The sequence below is a fragment of the Coregonus lavaretus genome (assembly GCF_964263955.1).
Source record: "Coregonus lavaretus genome assembly, chromosome: 5".
In the NCBI taxonomy this organism is placed as follows: domain Eukaryota; kingdom Metazoa; phylum Chordata; class Actinopteri; order Salmoniformes; family Salmonidae; genus Coregonus; species Coregonus lavaretus.
The window spans coordinates 33141470-33160196 of record NC_139992.1 but is presented as its reverse complement, the minus strand read 5'-3'; the positions used below and the strand labels follow the sequence as shown (position 1 = coordinate 33160196).

The 18727-nt window shown below is 43.0% G+C and overlaps 1 protein-coding gene across 1 annotated transcript in view; it reads left to right on the top strand.

Annotated features, from left to right (window-relative positions):
- The window catches only part of LOC311129664 (E3 ubiquitin-protein ligase MYCBP2-like), a 319573-nt gene that overhangs the window by 70457 nt on the left and 230389 nt on the right, over positions 1–18727 (top strand). The window contains exons 8-10 of the mRNA XM_084162035.1: positions 4008–4107; positions 4883–4956; positions 18339–18477. Of these exons, the coding sequence (XP_084018161.1) occupies positions 4008–4107; positions 4883–4956; positions 18339–18477 (313 nt within the window). The remainder of the gene's footprint in view (positions 1–4007; positions 4108–4882; positions 4957–18338; positions 18478–18727) is intronic.

Below are 18727 nucleotides of genomic sequence, written 5' to 3'. Positions count from 1 at the left end.
TGACTATCCTACCGATCCTTGACTTCGGCGATGTCATTTATAAAATAGCCTCCAACACTCTACTCAGCAAATTGGATGTAGTCTATCACAGTGCCATCCGTTTTGTCTCCAAAGCCCCATACACTACCCACCACTGTGACCTGTACGCTCTTGTTGGCTGGTCCTCACTACATGTTCGTCGTCAAACCCACTGGCTCCAGGCCATCTATAAATCACTGCTAGGCAAATCCCCGCCTTATCTTAGCTCATTGGTCACCATAGCAGCACCCACCCGTAGTCTGCGCTCCAGCAGGTATATCTCACTGGTCATTCCCAAAGCCAACACCTCCTTTGGCCGCCATTCCTTCCAGTTCTCTGCTGCCAATGACTGGAACGAATTGCAAAAATCTCTGAAGCTGGAGACTCTTATCTCCCTCAATAACTTTAAGCATCAGTTGTCAGAGCACCTTACCGATCACTGCACCTGTACACAGCCCATCTGAAATTAGCCCACCCAACTACCCCATCCCTATATTGTTATTTATTTTGCTCTTTTGCACCCCAGTATCTCTATTTGCACATAATCTCTTGCACATCTAGCATTCCAGTGTTAATACCATTGTAATTATTCTGCACTATAGCCTATTTATTGCCTTACCTCCATAACTTGCTACATTTGCACACACTGTATATATATTTTCTGTTGTATTTTTGACTTTATGTTTTTTACCCCATATGTAACTCTGTGTTGTTTTTATTGCACTGCTTTGCTTTATCTTGGCCAGGTCGCAGTTGTAAATGAGAACTTGTTCTCAACTGGCTTACCTGGTTAAATAAAGGTGAAATAAAAAAATAAAAAATAATGCTGCAGAAATGTGTTTGAATGCAGTATCCAAATCCAATGGATGTAGTAGCCATATCTAGGAAAACCAAAGTTCCAAAGGCTGGGCCTAATATAGTGTATAAGAGGTCATACAATACGTTTTGTAGCGATTCCTGTAAGTCGCTCTGGATAAGAGCGTCCGCTAAATGACAAAATAAATAAATAATAATAATAAAAATAAATAAAATAAAATAAATAATATGATATAAAGAATATTTGTTAGTCCGTGGTGTGTAATGAGGAGCAACCAGATGCTGCGCTTGACACATTTATGAAATAGCTTATCCCTGTTACTAATAAGCATGCACCCATTAAGAAAATGACTGTAAAAACTGTTAAATCCCTGTGGATTGATGAGGAATTGAAAAATGGTATGGTTGAGAGGGATGAGGCAAAATAAATGGCAGATAGGTCTGGCTGTACAACCGATTGGCAAACATACTGCAAATTGAGAAATCGTGACTGAACTGAATAAAAAGAAGAATGAACTACACTATGAAACAAAGATAAATGACATAAAGAATGATAGTAAAAAGCTTGGGAGCACCTTAAATGAAATTTTGTGCAAAAAGGCAAACTCTGCTCCATCATTCTTTGATTCAGATGGCTTATTCATCACAAAACCCACTGATATTGCTAACTATTTTAATGATTTTTTAATTGGCAAGATTAGCAAACTTAGGCATGACATGCCAGCAACAAACGCTGACACTACACATACAAGTATATCTGACCAAATTATGAAAGACAAGCATTGTAATTTTGAATTCCGTAAAGTAAGTGTGGAAGAGGTGAACAATTATTGTCGTCTATCAACAATGACAAGCCACCAGGGTCTGACAACTTGGATGGAAAATTACTGAGGATACTTGCATATGATATTGCCACTCCTATTTGCTATATCTTCAATTTAAGCCTACTAGAAAGTGTGTGCCCTCAGGCCTGGAGGGAAGCAAAAGTAATTCCCCTACCTAAGGATAGTAAAGCCCCCTTTACTTGCTCAAATAGCCGACCAATCAGCCTGTTACCAACTCTTAGTAAACTTTTGGAAAACATTGTGTTTGACCAGATACAATGCTATTTTACAGTAAACAAATTGACAACAGACTTTCAGCACGCTTATAGGAAAGGACATTCAACAAGCACAGCACTTACACAAATGACTGATGATTGGCTGATTAGAAATTGATTATAAAAATATTGTGGGGGCTGTTTTGTTAGACTTCAGTGAGGCTTTTGACATAGTCTGTTGCTGGAAAATCTTATGTGTTATGGCTTTATACCCCCTGCTATATTGTGGATAAAGAGTGACCTGTCTAACAGTAGACAGAGGGTGTTCTTTAATGGAAGCCTCTCCAACAAAATCCAGGTAGAATCTATGTATGCGGATGACTCAACACTATACACTTCAGCTACCACAACGATTGAAATGACTGCAAAACCTAACAAAGAGCTGCAGTTAGTTTCAGAATGGGTGGCAAGGAATAAGTTAGTCCTAAATATTTCTAAAGCTAAAAGCAATGTATTTGGGACACATCATTCATTAAACCCTAAACCTCAACTAAATATTGTAATGATTAATGTGGTAATTGACAAGTTGAGGAGACTAAACTGCTTGGAGTAACCCTGAATTGTAAACTCATGGTCAAAACATATTGATACAACAGTAGCTAGGATGGGGAGAAGTCTGTCCATAATAAAGCGCAGCTCTGCATTCTTAACAGCACTATCAACAAGGCAAGTCCTACAGGCCCTAGTTTTGTCGCACCTGGACTACTGTTCAGTCATGTGGTCAGGTGCCACAAAGAGGGACTTAGGAAAATTGCAATTGGCTCAGAACAGGGCAGCACGGCTGGACCTTGGATGTACACAGAGAGCTAACATTAATAATATGCATGTCAATCTCTCCTGGCTCAAAGTGGAGGAGAGATTGACCTCATCACTACTTGTATTGTGAGAAGTATTGACATGTTGTTTGCACTGAGCTGTCTGTTTGAACTACACCTATTCATACTCCACAATACATGCCACGAGAGGTGTCTTCACAGTCCCCAAGTCCAGAACAGACTGTGGGAGGCGCTCAGTACTACATAGAGCCATGACTACATGGAACTCCATTCCACATCAGGTAACTCATGCAAGCAGTCAAATTTGATTGGAAAAAAAGGAAAAAAATACACCTTATGGAACATCGGGGACTGTGAGGCAACACAAACATAGGCACAGACACATGCATACAAACACACGATAACATACGCACTATAAACACACGTACACATGGATTTTGTTTTGTAGATATGTGGTAGTAGAGTAGGGGCCTGAGGGCACAGACTTAATATGTTGTGAAATCTGTTGTAAATGTATTGTATTGTTTAAAAAAAGGTATAACTGCCTTACATTTGCTGGACCCCAGGAAGAGTAGCTGCTTCCTTGGCAGCAGCTAATGGGGATCCATAGTAAAGACAAATACAAACTCTGTATGCTCCTTCCAAACAACACTGTATAACTCAAGAAGATCTAAATGCATATCCCCATGAAACTGGTTGAGATCAAATGGTTGGCATGCAGATGGTGCATGAATGTTTCACAGGTAAAACTTGAAGGATTATCATTCACGATTGACGTTGAGAAATGTGAATTGAGGGTGACCACAAAAGTTTGTGCTTGAAGTAGGGCTGCACAATTAATCTAATTTTAATAGAAATTGCAATATTGACATGTGCAATATCCATATCACAAGAGGCTGCATTTTTTTTTTTTTACGCAATTAATGTAACATTCAAATGTAACTCCACCAACCATAGAATCGGAATACACATTTTATTTCTAAGATTTAAAAAAAAATCCCAATTAAATTGTTTGCCCATATCGTACAGCGTAAAGTAGAGGTAAAGAAACTCACGCGCATTACATTATTCGGATCTTCAGCGCTGGGGAAAAAGGATCCAGGGGGGCGGGACAGGGCGGTTACCTATGGATCTGCAGCCTTGGCCTTGTTTGTATTCCTTTCCAATGTGCTACACTTTCAAACTCTCTAAGGTCTGGGTTGCTTTTGCGAGTTGTGACAAATGCAGTCCTAAAAGTGTTGTTAAAATAAATACAAATATTGATAAATTGATACGTGTGCGTGTGCTTGTGCGCACAGGGCTGCCTGTTGTACCGGGATATGAGTAACGACCACAGTACGTCGGCCATCAAGATCAACCCAGAGACTCTGGAGCACGAGGGCACCATCACCATGCCAGGTACATGATAACACAAAGTAGCACCTCCTTCTCCCCCATAGTGTGTGTTATAATAAACAATGCATGGATTTTTTCATGTACCCGTTTGTAAGCTAGTGTGTGAGTTTTTATTTTTGTAATCATCCGTTTACTTACTGTTGTCTTGAACCAATCAACCTGGCCTGTTTGAAAATGTATATTATATTTTTTAGATGAACTTGGACACATTAAATAATAATAATTAATGCTCATAAAAACCGTTCGCCCGGTGATCATTGACAACAGACCAAACCCTTTAGCCAGTCATGTCATTAATATACGCTTGTAACTACAATGTTTTCAATATTCATAATATTTCGATGTAATCATAACTAATGGATTCCGCCTCCAGAAATTCATCAATTAATCCTGATTAAACTAGGAAAGGATTGAAACAGGACCAATTGGACAAATGGCCACAGGACAAGGATGGCTACATAACTTTATTGATTCAATGTGCAGACAACACTTACACACTTCCTCAGGATATTGAGAAAAACTAGATCTCTGTCTAGCTAGCCCTGTTTTTTGTTTTACAGTATGCTATGTTAACATTCATTTCAAAAATATAAATGAAATGTACAATATCAAGGACGGGACACTTGCATTTAATAGAAAATAATAAGGTTATATTAACTTAAACAGAGGTCAATGCACAATGTTTCGGCTGAATTCCTTTGTCAAGAGCATGACAAATTAATCTCCCTATTTGGATGTTATAAATGCACTCATCTTTTGAACTCTGTCCTCTTCATAGGTCTACAGGCAGACGGCCAGAGCATAGTCTTCACCGACGGAGAGTACATCAACCAAATCGCTGCCTGCAAAGACGTGAGTCTCATTCACACATACATACACACTCACACTCACATTAATCTGCTGCAAGGGCGCTAAAGTATTCTTTCATTTGTATTTTTCTTGAGAGAGAGGAGTGGATGGGGACAAACAGACCCCACTCCTCAAATGGTTACAAACCCAAACTGAAGTCCTGTCTGCGCCTAATTTGGAGGAGAGAATGCTATTATTATACTATAATGTAGAGAGCGTCATTCCCGCGGGACCTGCAGACCCTGACAGAGATCTTTGCAGCACGGTCTGCATTTTTCATGCTGCTGTAGGGAACGGGCGGTCAGACAGACTACTTCGGGATTAAAAACATGTTTTTCATTCCGCAGATTATTTGTAATCTTTTTGTATTGTATGCATTTTCTATTATATTAAAGGCACCCTTTTGTTGCCTTATTCAAACACTCTAATAGGCAAATTCTTGCTTCTTCAAGTTCAGTAGCCTAGCTCTTTTGTTGGGCATGCAAGACCAAGTGCTCCATATGTGTGGTCTACAATTAAATAGCATGTAGGCTATAGTATGCATGGGCGCAGTGGTCTAAGGCACTGCATCTCAGTGCTTGAGGCGTCACTACAGACCCCCTGTTTCGATTCCAGGCTGTATCACAACCGGCCGTGATTGGGAGTCCCATAGGGCGGCGCACAATTGGCCCAGCGTCGTCCGGGTTTGGCCGGTGTAGGCCGTCATTGTAAATAAGAATTTGTACTTAACTGACTTGCCTAGTTAAATAATGGTAAAATAAATAAAAATAAAAAGCACAAGGCAGTTGTCTTTCCATGGAAATTAACTTCCTAAATATGATAGTCTATAGTTTAGGCTGCTACATTGACTGGAAATAAATATTGATAACACATTTATCTGTCTCTGCCTGCAAATCGTCCTGCTCCTCCTTAAGCCTGCAAAACGTAGCTCAAGTCAAGTGCAAGTGTCCGCTTTCCTATTCTATTTCGCCCCAACTCTGGCTCTCTTTCAAACTATGTCCAGTCTATTGGCTGATATGGCCCAATAATAATCTACTGATAGCCTAATATAGCATTACGGGCCACGTGAGATTCTCTGGCATTTAAACCTATTTCTTAAGCTATTTATGCAAATGTGTATCTTGCCTAGAGCAGCAACATAGCTGGGACAGGGGCTGCAAAGCGAGCTATGTCATATGCACCTAAAATAACATTGTGGGACTGCGGTCGGTGCAGGACCAGTTCCTGGGGGAGCGGGTGGAAGTCGGACAAGAAGCCAGTGGGAGTGGGCAGGAGCGGGATGAAGAAATCAGTCTTGTGTAGACCTCTACTATACTGGCCAGTAGTGCTGCTTGAGTGTCTGGCTAATCTTATTATATAGGAACACTGTTCACTTCCCTGAAGGCAGCCACCACTCTCCTGTCGGGTTAGCTAGCGCCTTCAGAAGGAGCCGCGACGACGCGTGCATTAGTTTGTCATTGGCTGGATCACCTCAAGGTGTGGCCGAGTCGCTAGGTTACCAATCAATCATCAATCACATGATGACTTTGTGCCATCCTGGCTCATGCGCTGCTGATTTCCAAACCTTCCATAACAAAGCCATCACCTGCAGAGAGATTAACCTAGAGATGAGTTCCCTAAGCAAGCTTGTCCTGGGGCTCTGTTCACAAACACAAACAGACTCCACAAAGCCCCAGGACAGCAACAGCAAGACAATTAGACCCAACCAAATCATGAGAAAACAAAAAGATAATTACTTGAAACATTGGAGAGAATTTACAAAAAAACTGAGCAAACTGGAATGCTATTTGGCCCTAAACAGAGAGTATACGGTGGCAAGAATGCCTGACCACTGTGACAGACTCAGTGAGCATAGCCTTGCTATTGAGAGAGGCAGACCTGGCTCTCAAGAGAAAACAAGCTACGTGTGGATAAACTCCCATATCTATTGGGTGAAATACCATAGTGTGCCATCACAGCAGCAAGATTTGTGACCTGTTGCCACAAGAAAATGGCAACCAGTGAAGAACAAACACCATTGTAAATACAACCCATGTTTATGTTGATTTATTTTCCCTTTTGTACTTTAACTATTTGCACATCGTTATAACACTGTACATAGCCATAATATGACATTTGAAATGTCTCTTCCTTTGAAACTTTTGTGAGTGTAATGTTTACTGTTAATTTTTGATTGGTTATTTCACTTTTGTTTTATCTATTTCACTTGCTTTGGCAATGTAAACATATGTTTCAGCTAATGGGGAATCATAATATATTCAAATACGTTGTACAACTGGCAACAACAATCTGAATTGCGAGTACAATGTACATTGTGAACATATTCCACACAAAAAACTAAAGACCGATTCATAAGCAATGAAAATAGCTAGTAATGTTCATCAACTGTTGGCTTGAGTGGAGCTGTTGGGCAGTTGGCTTGAGCGGGAGGGCATTGGTCAAGAGAAACTGTCAGTCTTACAGACAGTTCAGGAGCTCTAGTCTTCATCAGGGCACCTTGCTGTCTCGGAGCACAATTCCTCTGTAGTAACAGCTCCATAGGTATCTAGTCCTCAATGGCCTAAGTGTAGCGTCCACCTGGGTGATGCCTTGGCCGCTGAGGCGGCAAAGCACACCACACATCAGCCGTCGTCCGGAAAAGTCCCTACTATGAGCATTATCAGCCATCCCATCCCCGCACACAGTCCTTATCCTTCTTAATCTATGGATTTCACATGACTGAGCAGGGGTGCAGCCATGGGTGGACCTTGGAGGGCATAAGCCCACCGACTTGGCAGACAGGCCCAGCCAATCAGAATGAGTTTTACCCCACAAAATGGCTTGATTACAAACATAAATACTCCTCAGCTCAAATGATCCCGCAGGTGAAGAAGCCAGATGTGGAGATCCTGGGCTGGCGTGGTTACAAGTGGTCTGCGTTGTGAGGCTGGTTGGATGTTCTGCCAAATTCTCTAAAATGACGTTGGAGGTAGCTTATGGTAGAGAAATTTACATTTAAATTCTCTGGCAACAGCTCTGGTGGAAATTCCTGCAGTCAGCATGCCAATTGCACACTCCCTCAAAACTTGAGCCATCTGTGGCATTGTGTTGTGTGACAAAACTGCACATTTTAGAGTGGCCTTTATTGTCCCCAGCACAACGTGCACCTGTGTAATGATCATTCTGTTTAATCAGCTTCTTGATAGGCCATATCTGTCAGGTGGATGGATTATCTTGGCAAAGTAGAAATGCTCACTAACAGGGATGTAAACAAATGTGTGCACAACGTTTAAAGGAAATAAGCTTTTTGTGCGTATGGAACATTTCTGGGATGTTTTATTTCAGCTCATGAATGGGACCCAACACTTTACATGTTACATTTATATTTTTGTTCAGTGTAATTAGCTTGACATCCAGTGTTGCATTATTCAACATTACTATTAAAAGACTACTCCTTTATAGTACCTCATTCTGTGGTTTGGTAACTTTCTGTTCTATTGACAGACTCTGGCCAGACTGAAGATGGCATGCGTTTCTCAACGGAGCCTCGGATGCAAGGGGGCGCTGCGATGCCACTTCGTTGCGGACGGTTCCCATTGAAATGAATTACTTTCGTCGCAACGCAATAGACTGCAAATTCTGGATGTAAACAGGGCATAACCAAGGGGTCAGAGAAGTCACATTTTTTAATAGTAAATAAGACACTTTAGCAATGATCTTTGTACACAAAACATCCATTAAATTATTCAATTAATTGTCTTAGAGGCCGATTTTTATTTATTTATCACTCACAGCCGAAGATATTATAATTTAATATTCATCCAATGTCTGTCATGCTTCTTGACGATGTGATGACGTCATCACTGCTCAGGCTTGCTCCATTGCACACTGAGTGCTAGTGTGCAGGCGTTATCAGCTCTGTAACCTGGTTCTAGAAAGAATGCGAACATGAGTAGATTACGTATAAATACCGCACGAAAAAACTGCACGTCTGCGAAGCAAGGTTCGCTTGAAGCAGCGTAGTTTACGCTTCGAGTCTATTTTCTTCGGCAGCTAGAGCTTTGCAGAGATGAAGATGCAAAGAAATAAGCACATAATATCAAATATAATTTCACAAATCTCAATAATCCTAAAACTAAGTAGGAAAATAGCATTTTAGGATTGCACTAAAAAAAGACAAATCTAAGTTGACACAATTGTTGATATCTCAAATAATTTTAATTACAACAAACATGCAAATTTGTTGCTGAGGTTGAAATAAAATCCTTCCATTATGAAATCAGATACCATCCCGTTATGAGATGAAGCAATTTTAGTTCCTCATTTAGTTCTCGAGTGAGCGAAGAAAGCTGTTTGGAGAATTGTCATGACACCTCTGATCTTTACCAGCGATAGTTTCTGTGATAGCAAAGCCCATAGAGGGCTTTTATCTCGCTATTCATCTCTATGCCGTGGTCACACTGGCGCCTGAAGAGATTTTGAATGAAAATAGATCTGTATGAGGCTGTGCAACATAATGTCCATTTCACAGGGATTTTCTATTTATAGAAACAAATCTATTCCCTATCTTTATTTTTCATTTGTCTACCTTACCCTACCGCCAGGGGCGGTGTGTTCATTAGGGCGATATGGGCGACGCACTGCCAAACGGGAAAAGGAAGGGATTTGTTTTCTAATCAATTATATCACGGCAACAGTAGTTATCAGTGTTCTAATCTAGACGTCTGATCTGCCACTAAATGTCCAATCAGGCTAAAGTCGTGCTTCAAATGGCCCCGCCCCTTTTGGGGCGATTTCAGTCAGGTTGAAAATCGCCCCAGAAGTCTCTCATAGACTCTCATGTAAAATCTTTTTTTTTTCAAATATCAGAGCTTTCAATACAATCTCTATGGGTTCCGGGAGGGCTTGCACTTACGCGCTTTCGTCATACGTAACATAACCATGAACGTAACTAAGAAAAGAGCGGGTAGCAGCGTCAATCAATTCACGTACTACTGTCAAGATGGCTAGCGTTCAGTGCAACTCGATTGTCTCTTTGAAAGAAGTTCCTTTTTGTCGGCGAACAAATCAAGATAAATTGGCAACGAAACAATTAGGACCTCCCAGACCAAATTTAATAATTCAACAGGTTTCTACTAAAGGGGGAAAGTCCTACACCCGAGGATTTTCCAAAAATTGGTACGAACGAAAAACCTGGCTAGCAGGCTGCGATGTAGCTAATGCAGTCTTCTGCTACCCCTGCTTACTCTTTCACCCTGAAGGCGGCACGGCAGACAGCACCGCTTGGACAGCGACTGGTGTAACGGACATGCACCATCTTTCAGAAAAGATTAAGAAACATGAGCTGTCAAAGACCCACATGGATAGCTGTTTGAGATTGTCTGCTTTGGGGAGAGTGAACATTGCCACTCAACTGGATGAGGGATACAGGCTAGCTGTCCGCCGCCACAACGATGAGGTTAGGAAGAACCGCCACATCCTCAGCCGGCTAATCCAGTGTGTGAAGTTTTGCGGAGTGTTTGAGTTAGCTTTGCGAGGCAAAGATGAAACTGAGGGCTCCACCAACCCTGGTATTTTTCTTGGACTTGTCAACTTTGTGGCACAATTAGATGAGGTGTTTTATGGAAATGCATATTGTTTATGCAGTGTTGAGGAATGTGAAAGAACACCCTTGATTATTTTTACTGTGATAACTTATTTTGCTTTTGTAAGCCAACACTTTTGAGATCAGTCAATAAATGCTTCTGGTATTGACTTATATGCTGCCCCTGTCTTCATGTTGTTGCTGGACATATCTTTTTTAAAATGTGTGTAGGTCACCTAAATCATCAGAAAAATTGCCCCCCCTGAGAATTTTTTCAGGAGCCGCCACTGCCTACCGCAAGGGAATTTCTGACAGGAGACCCTCTGAAAATAATTTCCCCGTTCCAAATTATCCATGATCATTAAATTATTAATCAAATAGCCTTGTCTAGGCCTACTCATAATTTAGTATGCCTATTCATATATATTATACATTATCATAATGCATTGTATAGAGACAGTATTTTAATTTCTTGATCAGTGCGCTGCAGTGTTTTGGATTATTGATTGGGACAACTTGTGTGCTATCAAGCCAAAGGAGGATAATTATTATTCTTGTTTTCAATGGTTGACATTACAGAAAGGTAGGCCAATATTTTCTTGTCTCCTAGTCGTAAGTGGATGAAAATAATAGTGCTTAGCCTACATTTCACAAGTGCATAAAATGTTGTCGTGTCGCGGAGGTGCCACATTTACATAAGTATTCAGACCCATTACTCAGTACTTTGTTGAAGCACCTTTGGCAGCAATTACAACCTTGAGTCTTTTTGGGTATGACGCTACAAGCTTGGCACACCTGTATTTGGGGAGTTTCTCCCATTCTTCTCTGCAGATCCTCTCAAGCTCTGTCATGTTGGATGGGGAGCGTCGCCGCACAGCTATTTTCAGGTCTCTCCAGAGATGTTCGATCCGGTTCAAGTCCAGGCTCTGGCTGGGCCACTGAAGGACATTCAGTGACTTGTCCTGAAGCCACTTCTGCTTTGTCTTGGCTGTGTGCTTAGGGTCGTTGTCCTGATTGAAGGTGATTCTTCACCCCAGTCTGAGGGCCTAAGCGCTCTAGAGCAGGTTTTCATCAAGGATCTCTCTGTACTTTGCTCCACTCATCTTTCCCTCGATCCTGACTAGTCTCCCTGCTGCTGAAATACATCCCCACAACCTGATGCTGCCACCACCATGCTTCACCGTAGGGATGGTGCCGGGTTTCCTCCAGACATGACGCTTGGCATTCAGGTCAAAGAGTTCAATCTTGTTTCTCACGGTCAGAGTCCTTTAGGTGCCTTTTGGCAAACTCCAAGCGGGCTGCCATGTGCCTTTTACTGAGGAGTGGCTTCCGTCTGGCCACTCTACCATAAAGGCCTGATTGGTGGAGTGCTGCAGAGATGGTTGTCCTTCTGGAAGGTTCTCCCTTCTCCACAGACGAACTCTGGAGCTCTGTCAGAGTGACCATCGGGTTCTTGGTCACCTGCCTGACCAAGGCCCTTCTCCCCCGATTGCTCAGTTTGACCGGGCGGCCAGCTGTAGGAAGAGTCTTGGTGGTTCCAAACTTCTTCCATTTAAGAATGAGGGAGGCCACTGTGTTCTTGGGGACCTTCAATGCTGCAGAAATGTTTTGATACCTTTCCCCAGATCTGTGCCTCGACACAATCCTGTCTCGGAGCTCTACGGACAATTCCTTCGACCTCATGGCTTGGTTTTTGCTCTGACGTACACTGTCAACTGTGGGACCTTATACAGTGAGGGAAAAAAGTATTTGATCCCCTGCTGATTTTGTACGTTTGCCCACTGACAAATAAATGATCAGTCTATAATTTTAATGGTAGATTTATTTGAACAGTGAGAGACAGAATAACAACAAAAACATCCAGAAAAATGCATGTCAAAAATGTTATAAATTGATTTGCATTTTAATGAGGGAAATAAGTATTTGACCCCCTCTCAATTAGAAAGATTTCTGGCTCCCAGGTGTCTTTTATACAGGTAACGAGCTGAGATTAGGAGCAAACTCTTACAGGGAGTCCTCCTAATCTCAGCTTGTTACCTGTATAAAAGACACCTGTCCAAAGAAACAATCAATCAATCAGATTCCAAACTCTCCACCATGGCCAAGACCAATGAGCTTTCCAAGGATGTCAGGGACAAGATTGTAGACCTACACAAGGCTGGAATGGGCTACAAGACCATCGCCAAGCAGCTTGGTGAGAAGGTGACAACAGTTGCCAGGAATGCTGCCTATGACCCCAAGAACACCATCCCCATCGTCAAACATGGAGGTGGAAACATTATGCTTTGGGGGTGTTTTTCTGCTAAGGGGACAGGACAACTTCACTGCATCAAAGGGACGATGGACGGGGCCATGTACCGTCAAATCTTGGGTGAGAACCTCCTTCCTTCAGCCAGTGCATTGAAAATGGGTCGTGGATGTGTATTCCAGCATGACAATGACCCAAAACACACGGCCAAGGCAACATAGGAGTGGCTCAAGAAGAAGCACATTAAGATCATGGAGTGGCCTAGCCAGTCTCCAGACCTTAATCCCATAGAAAATCTGTGGAGGGAGCTGAAGGTTCGAGTTGCCAAACATCAGCCTCGAAACCTTAATGACTTGGAGAAGATCTGCAAAGAGGAGTGGGACAAAATCCCTCCTGAGATGTGTGCAAACCTGGTGTCCAACTACAAGAAACGTCTGACCTCTGTGATTGCCAATATGGGTTTTGCCACCAAGTACTAAGTCATGTTTTGCAGAGGGGTCAAATACTTATTTCCCTCATTAAAATGCAAATAATTTTCTAACATTTTTGACATGCGTTTTTCTGGATTTTGTTGTTGTTATTCTGTCTCTCACTGTTCAAATAAACCTACCATTAAAATTATAGACTGATCATTTCTTTGTCAGTGGGCAAATGTATAAAATCAACAGGGGTTCAAATACTTTTCTCTCTCACTGTATAGATAGGTGTGTGCCTTTCCAAATTATGTCCAATCATTTGAAATTACCACAGGTGGACTCCAGTCAAGTTGTAGAAACATCTCAAGGATGATCAATGGGAACAGGATGCACCTGAGCTCAGTTTGAAGTCTCATAGCAAAGTGTCTGAATACTTATGTAAATAAGGTGTTTCTGTTTTTTATTTTTAATACATTTGCAAACATTTCTAAAAACCTGTTGTCACTTTGTCATTATGGGGTGTTGTGTTTAGATTGATGAGGATTTAATTTAATTTAGTCCATTTTAGAATAAGGCTGTAACGTAACAAAATGTGGAAAAAGTCAAGCGGTCTGAATACTTTCCGAAGGCACTGTAGTTGTATAGATCACGTCACTTGCTTTACCCCGTTTCATTGGACATTACCCATTGCTGCGGTGTAGGTAAAACCAGAGACATGCACCGCTATTTAGCTTCACTGACGTTTGTAGCCACGCATCTCGTCATGCTCCCAGTGCAGCACCCTGAAAACCACGCTGACGGAGTTATGGCGGTACACTCTCGTCACGGTAGCAGTGTAGTTTCGCTGTAAGGTGCTGATAAATTCAGAGCATTTTAGACTTCACTGCAGAACACCTATACGCATATTAGAGGTTTTGATCTGGCCCGAAAATTCAAGCCAGACCCATCCAGAACCCTGCAGGAAAATATTTGATGAGCCCAATCCATAATTATTAAACATGATTGTGCCGTTATACAAAACATAGGCCTACCGCATATTACTTACAGTAGAAAAACACAATTCCGTATTTCTTTGGTAAATAATTGGTTTACTGCAAAATGAAACAAACTCTAGTAATCGTCTTTGACTGTGAACAGTAGTATTATGCATACTGTATGAAATTGCTAACCATTTCATACAGTATGCATAATACTACTGTATTATGGTTCATTGTGCAGGCGGCCTTCAGAGTTACACTTATAGTGAATCTGTATTTGATTTTGAATTGTAATGCTAGGGACTATTTAATAGTTTTATAATGAAGAGGCTAATACGTTACCTTAAAGAATATCTAATCACCGTGGCGTGCGCTTCCATCGCCCCTTCTCGCTCCTTCATTCCTTTCTCGAGTGCGCAGAGCATGGGACTATTATAAAAAAAAAAGAAAAAAAAAAAAGAACTACGTTTTGTTTTGATAACATGTCAATATTGATGTTCCTGACCATATTTCATTTAGTTTCTGTGGCTTAGTACGCTACTGTCAGTTTTTATCATACATTCCTGCCTGCGCTGTATAGGTCAGTATGTACACTGCTCAAAAAAATAAAGGGAACACTTAAACAACACATCCTAGATCTGAATGAATGAAACAATCTTATTAAATAGTATTTTCTTTACATAGTTGAATGTGCTGACAACAAAATCACACACAAATTATCAATGGAAATCAAATTTATCAACCCATGGTGGTCTGGATTTGGAGTCACCCTCAAAATGTAAGTGGAAAACCACACTACAGGCTGATCCAACTTTGATGTAATGTCCTTAAAACAAGTCAAAATGAGGCTCAGTAGTGTGTGTGGCCTCCACGTGCCTGTATGACCTCCCTACAACGCCTGGGCATGCTCCTGATGAGGTGGCGGATGGTCTCCTGAGGGATCTCCTCCCAGACCTGGACTAAAGCATCCGCCAACTCCTGGACAGTCTGTGGTGCAACGTGGCATTGGTGGATGGAGCGAGACATGATGTCCCAGATGTGCTCAATTGGATTCAGGTCTGGGGAACTGGCGGGCCAGTCCATAGCATCAATGCCTTCCTCTTGCAGGAACTGCTGACACACTCCAGCTACATGAGGTCTAGCATTGTCTTGCATTAGGAGGAACCCAGGGCCAACCGCACCAGCATATGGTCTCACAAGGGGTCTGAGGATCTCATCTCGGTACCTAATGGCAGTCAGGCTACCTCTGGCGAGCACATGGAGGGCTGTGCGGCCCCCCAAAGAAATGCCACCCCACACCATGACTGACCCACCGCCAAACCGGTCATGCTGGAGGATGTTGCAGGCAGCAGAACGTTCTCCACGGCATCTCCAGACTCTGTCACGTCTGTCACATGTGCTCAGTGTGAACCTGCTTTCATCTGTGAAGAGCACAGGGTGCCAGTGGCGAATTTGCCAATCTTGGTGTTCTCTGGCAAATGCCAAACGTCCTGCACGGTGTTGGGCTGTAAGCACAACCCCCACCTGTGGACGTTGGGCCCTCATACCACCCTCATGGAGTCTGTTTCTGACCGTTTGAGCAGACACATGCACATTTGTGGCCTGCTGGAGGTCATTTTGCAGGGCTCTGGCAGTGCTCCTCCTGCTCCTTCTTGTACAAAGGCGGAGGTAGTGGTCCTGCTGCTGGGTTGTTGCCCTCCTACGGCCTCCTCCATGTCTCCTGATGTACTGGCCTGTCTCCTGGTAGCGCCTCCATGCTCTGGACACTACGCTGACAGACACAGCAAACCTTCTTTCCACAGCTCGCATTGATGTGCCATCCTGGATGAGCTGCACTACCTGAGCCACTTGTTTGGGTTGTAGACATGCTACTACTAGAGTGAAAGCACCGCCAGCATTCAAAAGTGACCAAAACATCAGCCAGGAAGCATAGGAACTGAGAAGTGGTCTGTGGTCACCACCTGCAGAACCACTTCTTTATTGGGGGTATCTTGCTAATTGCCTATAATTTCCACCTGTTGTCTATTCCATTTGCACAACAGCATGTCAATCAGTGTTGCTTCCTAAGTGGACAGTTTGATTTCACAGAAGTGTGATTGACTTGGAGTTACATTGTGTTGTTTAAGTGTTCCCACATACATTGCTCCGTGACTTGCTTCCATTCAGCCACGAGCATTAGTGAGGTCGGGCATTGATGTTGGGCGATTAGGCCTGGCTCACAGTTGGTGTTCCAATTCATCCCAAAGGATGAATGGGGTTGAGGTCAGGGCTCTGTGCAGGCCAGTCAAGTTCTTCCACAACGATCTCGACAAACCATTTCTGTATGGGCCTCGCTTTGTGCTCGGGGGCATTGTCATGCTGAAACAGGAAAGGGCCTTCCCCAAACTGTTGCCACAAAGTTGGAAGCACAGAATCATCTAGAATGTCATTGTGTGCTATAGCGTTAAGATTTCCCTTCACTGGAAAAACAGCCCCAGACCATTATTTGTCCTCCACCAAACATTACAGTTGGCACTATACATTGGGGCAGGTAGCATTCTCCTGGCTTCCGCCAAACCCAGATTTGTCCGTCGGACTGCCAGATGGTGACGCTTGATTCATCACTCCAGGGAACGTGTTTCCGCTGCTCCAGAGTCCAATGGCGGCGAGCTTTACACCACTCTGGCCGACACTTGGCATTGCGAATGGTTATCTTAGGCTTGTCTGCTCGGCCATGGAAACCCATTTCATGAAGCTCCTGACGAACACTTCTTGTGCTGATGTTGCTTCCAGAGGCAGTTTGGAACTTGGTAGTGAGTGTTGCAACCTGGGACAGAAGATTTTTACACCCTTCTGCACTCGGTGGTCCCATTCTGTGAGCTTGTGTGGCCTACCATTTTCCGGCTGAGTTGTTGTTGCTCCTAGACGTTTCCACTTTACAATAACAGCACTTACAGTTGACCGGGGCAGCTCTAGCAGGGCAGAAATTTGAGGAACTAACTTGTTAGAAAGGTGGCATCCTATGACGGTGCCACGTTGAAAGTCACTGAGCTCTTCAGTAAGGCCATTCTACTGCCAATGTTTGTCTATGGAGATTGCATGGCTGTGTACACCTGTCAGCAACAGGTGTGGCTGAAATAGCAGAATCGACTAATTTAAAGGGGTGTCCACATACTTTTGTATAGATGGTGTATCTAATCATAACAGAATAATTCTATAGGGAATATTATTTTTATTTTTACTAATGGGCATATTAAATAACTGTGAACAAGTTATGAAGTGCAATGATGGAGAGAGTGTTGCAGGCTCATATCTATCAGAGCAGAGAGTGGGAGAGAGATCATAGAAATATAATCTCAGGCATCCACTTTTCTCTCACCACAGCAACGGCTAAGCGTTGCTCTCAAAACATGCAATATTGCACAAACCTAAGCCCGGGCCCAACCCAACTCCTGCACCATTCCCAGCCTTAGGCTGCCTCCAACATCCCCTGGTCCCAGCCCCCATCCTTTTCCCTTTCTCGCTTCCCTAGTCCTTAGCCCAAGCCTCACTGTCTCTATCCCTGTCCCTCAAGCAAAGCTCAGCCCCAAACTCAGTCTCAACTCATTCCTAGACACAGTCCCAGTTCCAGCCATAGACCAATGTCGTCAGAGTCTGTTGGCCTCTCCCTAAGCCCAACCTCATCCCTAATCGTAATGACCACAGCTGCAGCCTCGACCTAGCCCAACTCATCAGTACCGGATGTGGCTGTGTGTTCTGATCCATAGAGAGAGAGCGGGAAGAGAGTTATGTATGGTATGCTGTGGCCTGATGCCATAGCTAGCTAGCTAGGGGTGTGTCTCCTTGCTGTCAAAAGCATCATATCTAAAGCTATTTGCATGTCAGGGATGCCTGACTTTGCGTGTTCGTGTGTGTGTTACTCAGGACTAGGTTTTCAACATTCCGGTAATGTTCCTAAAACTCCCAGGTATTTCAGAAATCCTGGTTGGACGGATCCTGGATTTCCTGCTTAGTCTCTCCTGATTCCAGGAATCTTCCAACCAGGATTTCTGGAGAACCTGGACATTTTGAGAAAGTTACTGACATTTTGCAACCCCACTCATTGAGTCCAAGCTTCTGTATGACCACTAAAATATTTGAGTCCTTTATGCTTGCTATATTTCAATGTGGAACTAAATAAGCCATTGCCATGTTTCCCTCAGGATGGGTTTGTGGTGCGGATCTACGCGACCAGTACAGACTCAGCATTGCAGCAGGAGCTTCAGCTGAAACTGGCCAGGAAGTGTCTCCACGCCTGCGGCATCTCTCTGTTTGACCTTGAGAAAGACCTACACATCATCAGTGAGTACTACTGAATTTGCTCTGGGGTGAAGTTTCCCCTAGGTACAGATCTATGATCAGCTTCCCCTCCCCCAATCCTAACCTTAACCATTAGTGGGGAAAATGCTAAACTCACCCAAGATCAGTGTTTAGGGGCAACTTCACAACCTTACACCATCTCGCTCCATCAGATAATGGCATATGAGGCATCATCATATGTGTGTTTTTAGGTGGAGACTGTTGTCACTGAATCAGAGGTCTGAATGTCTGA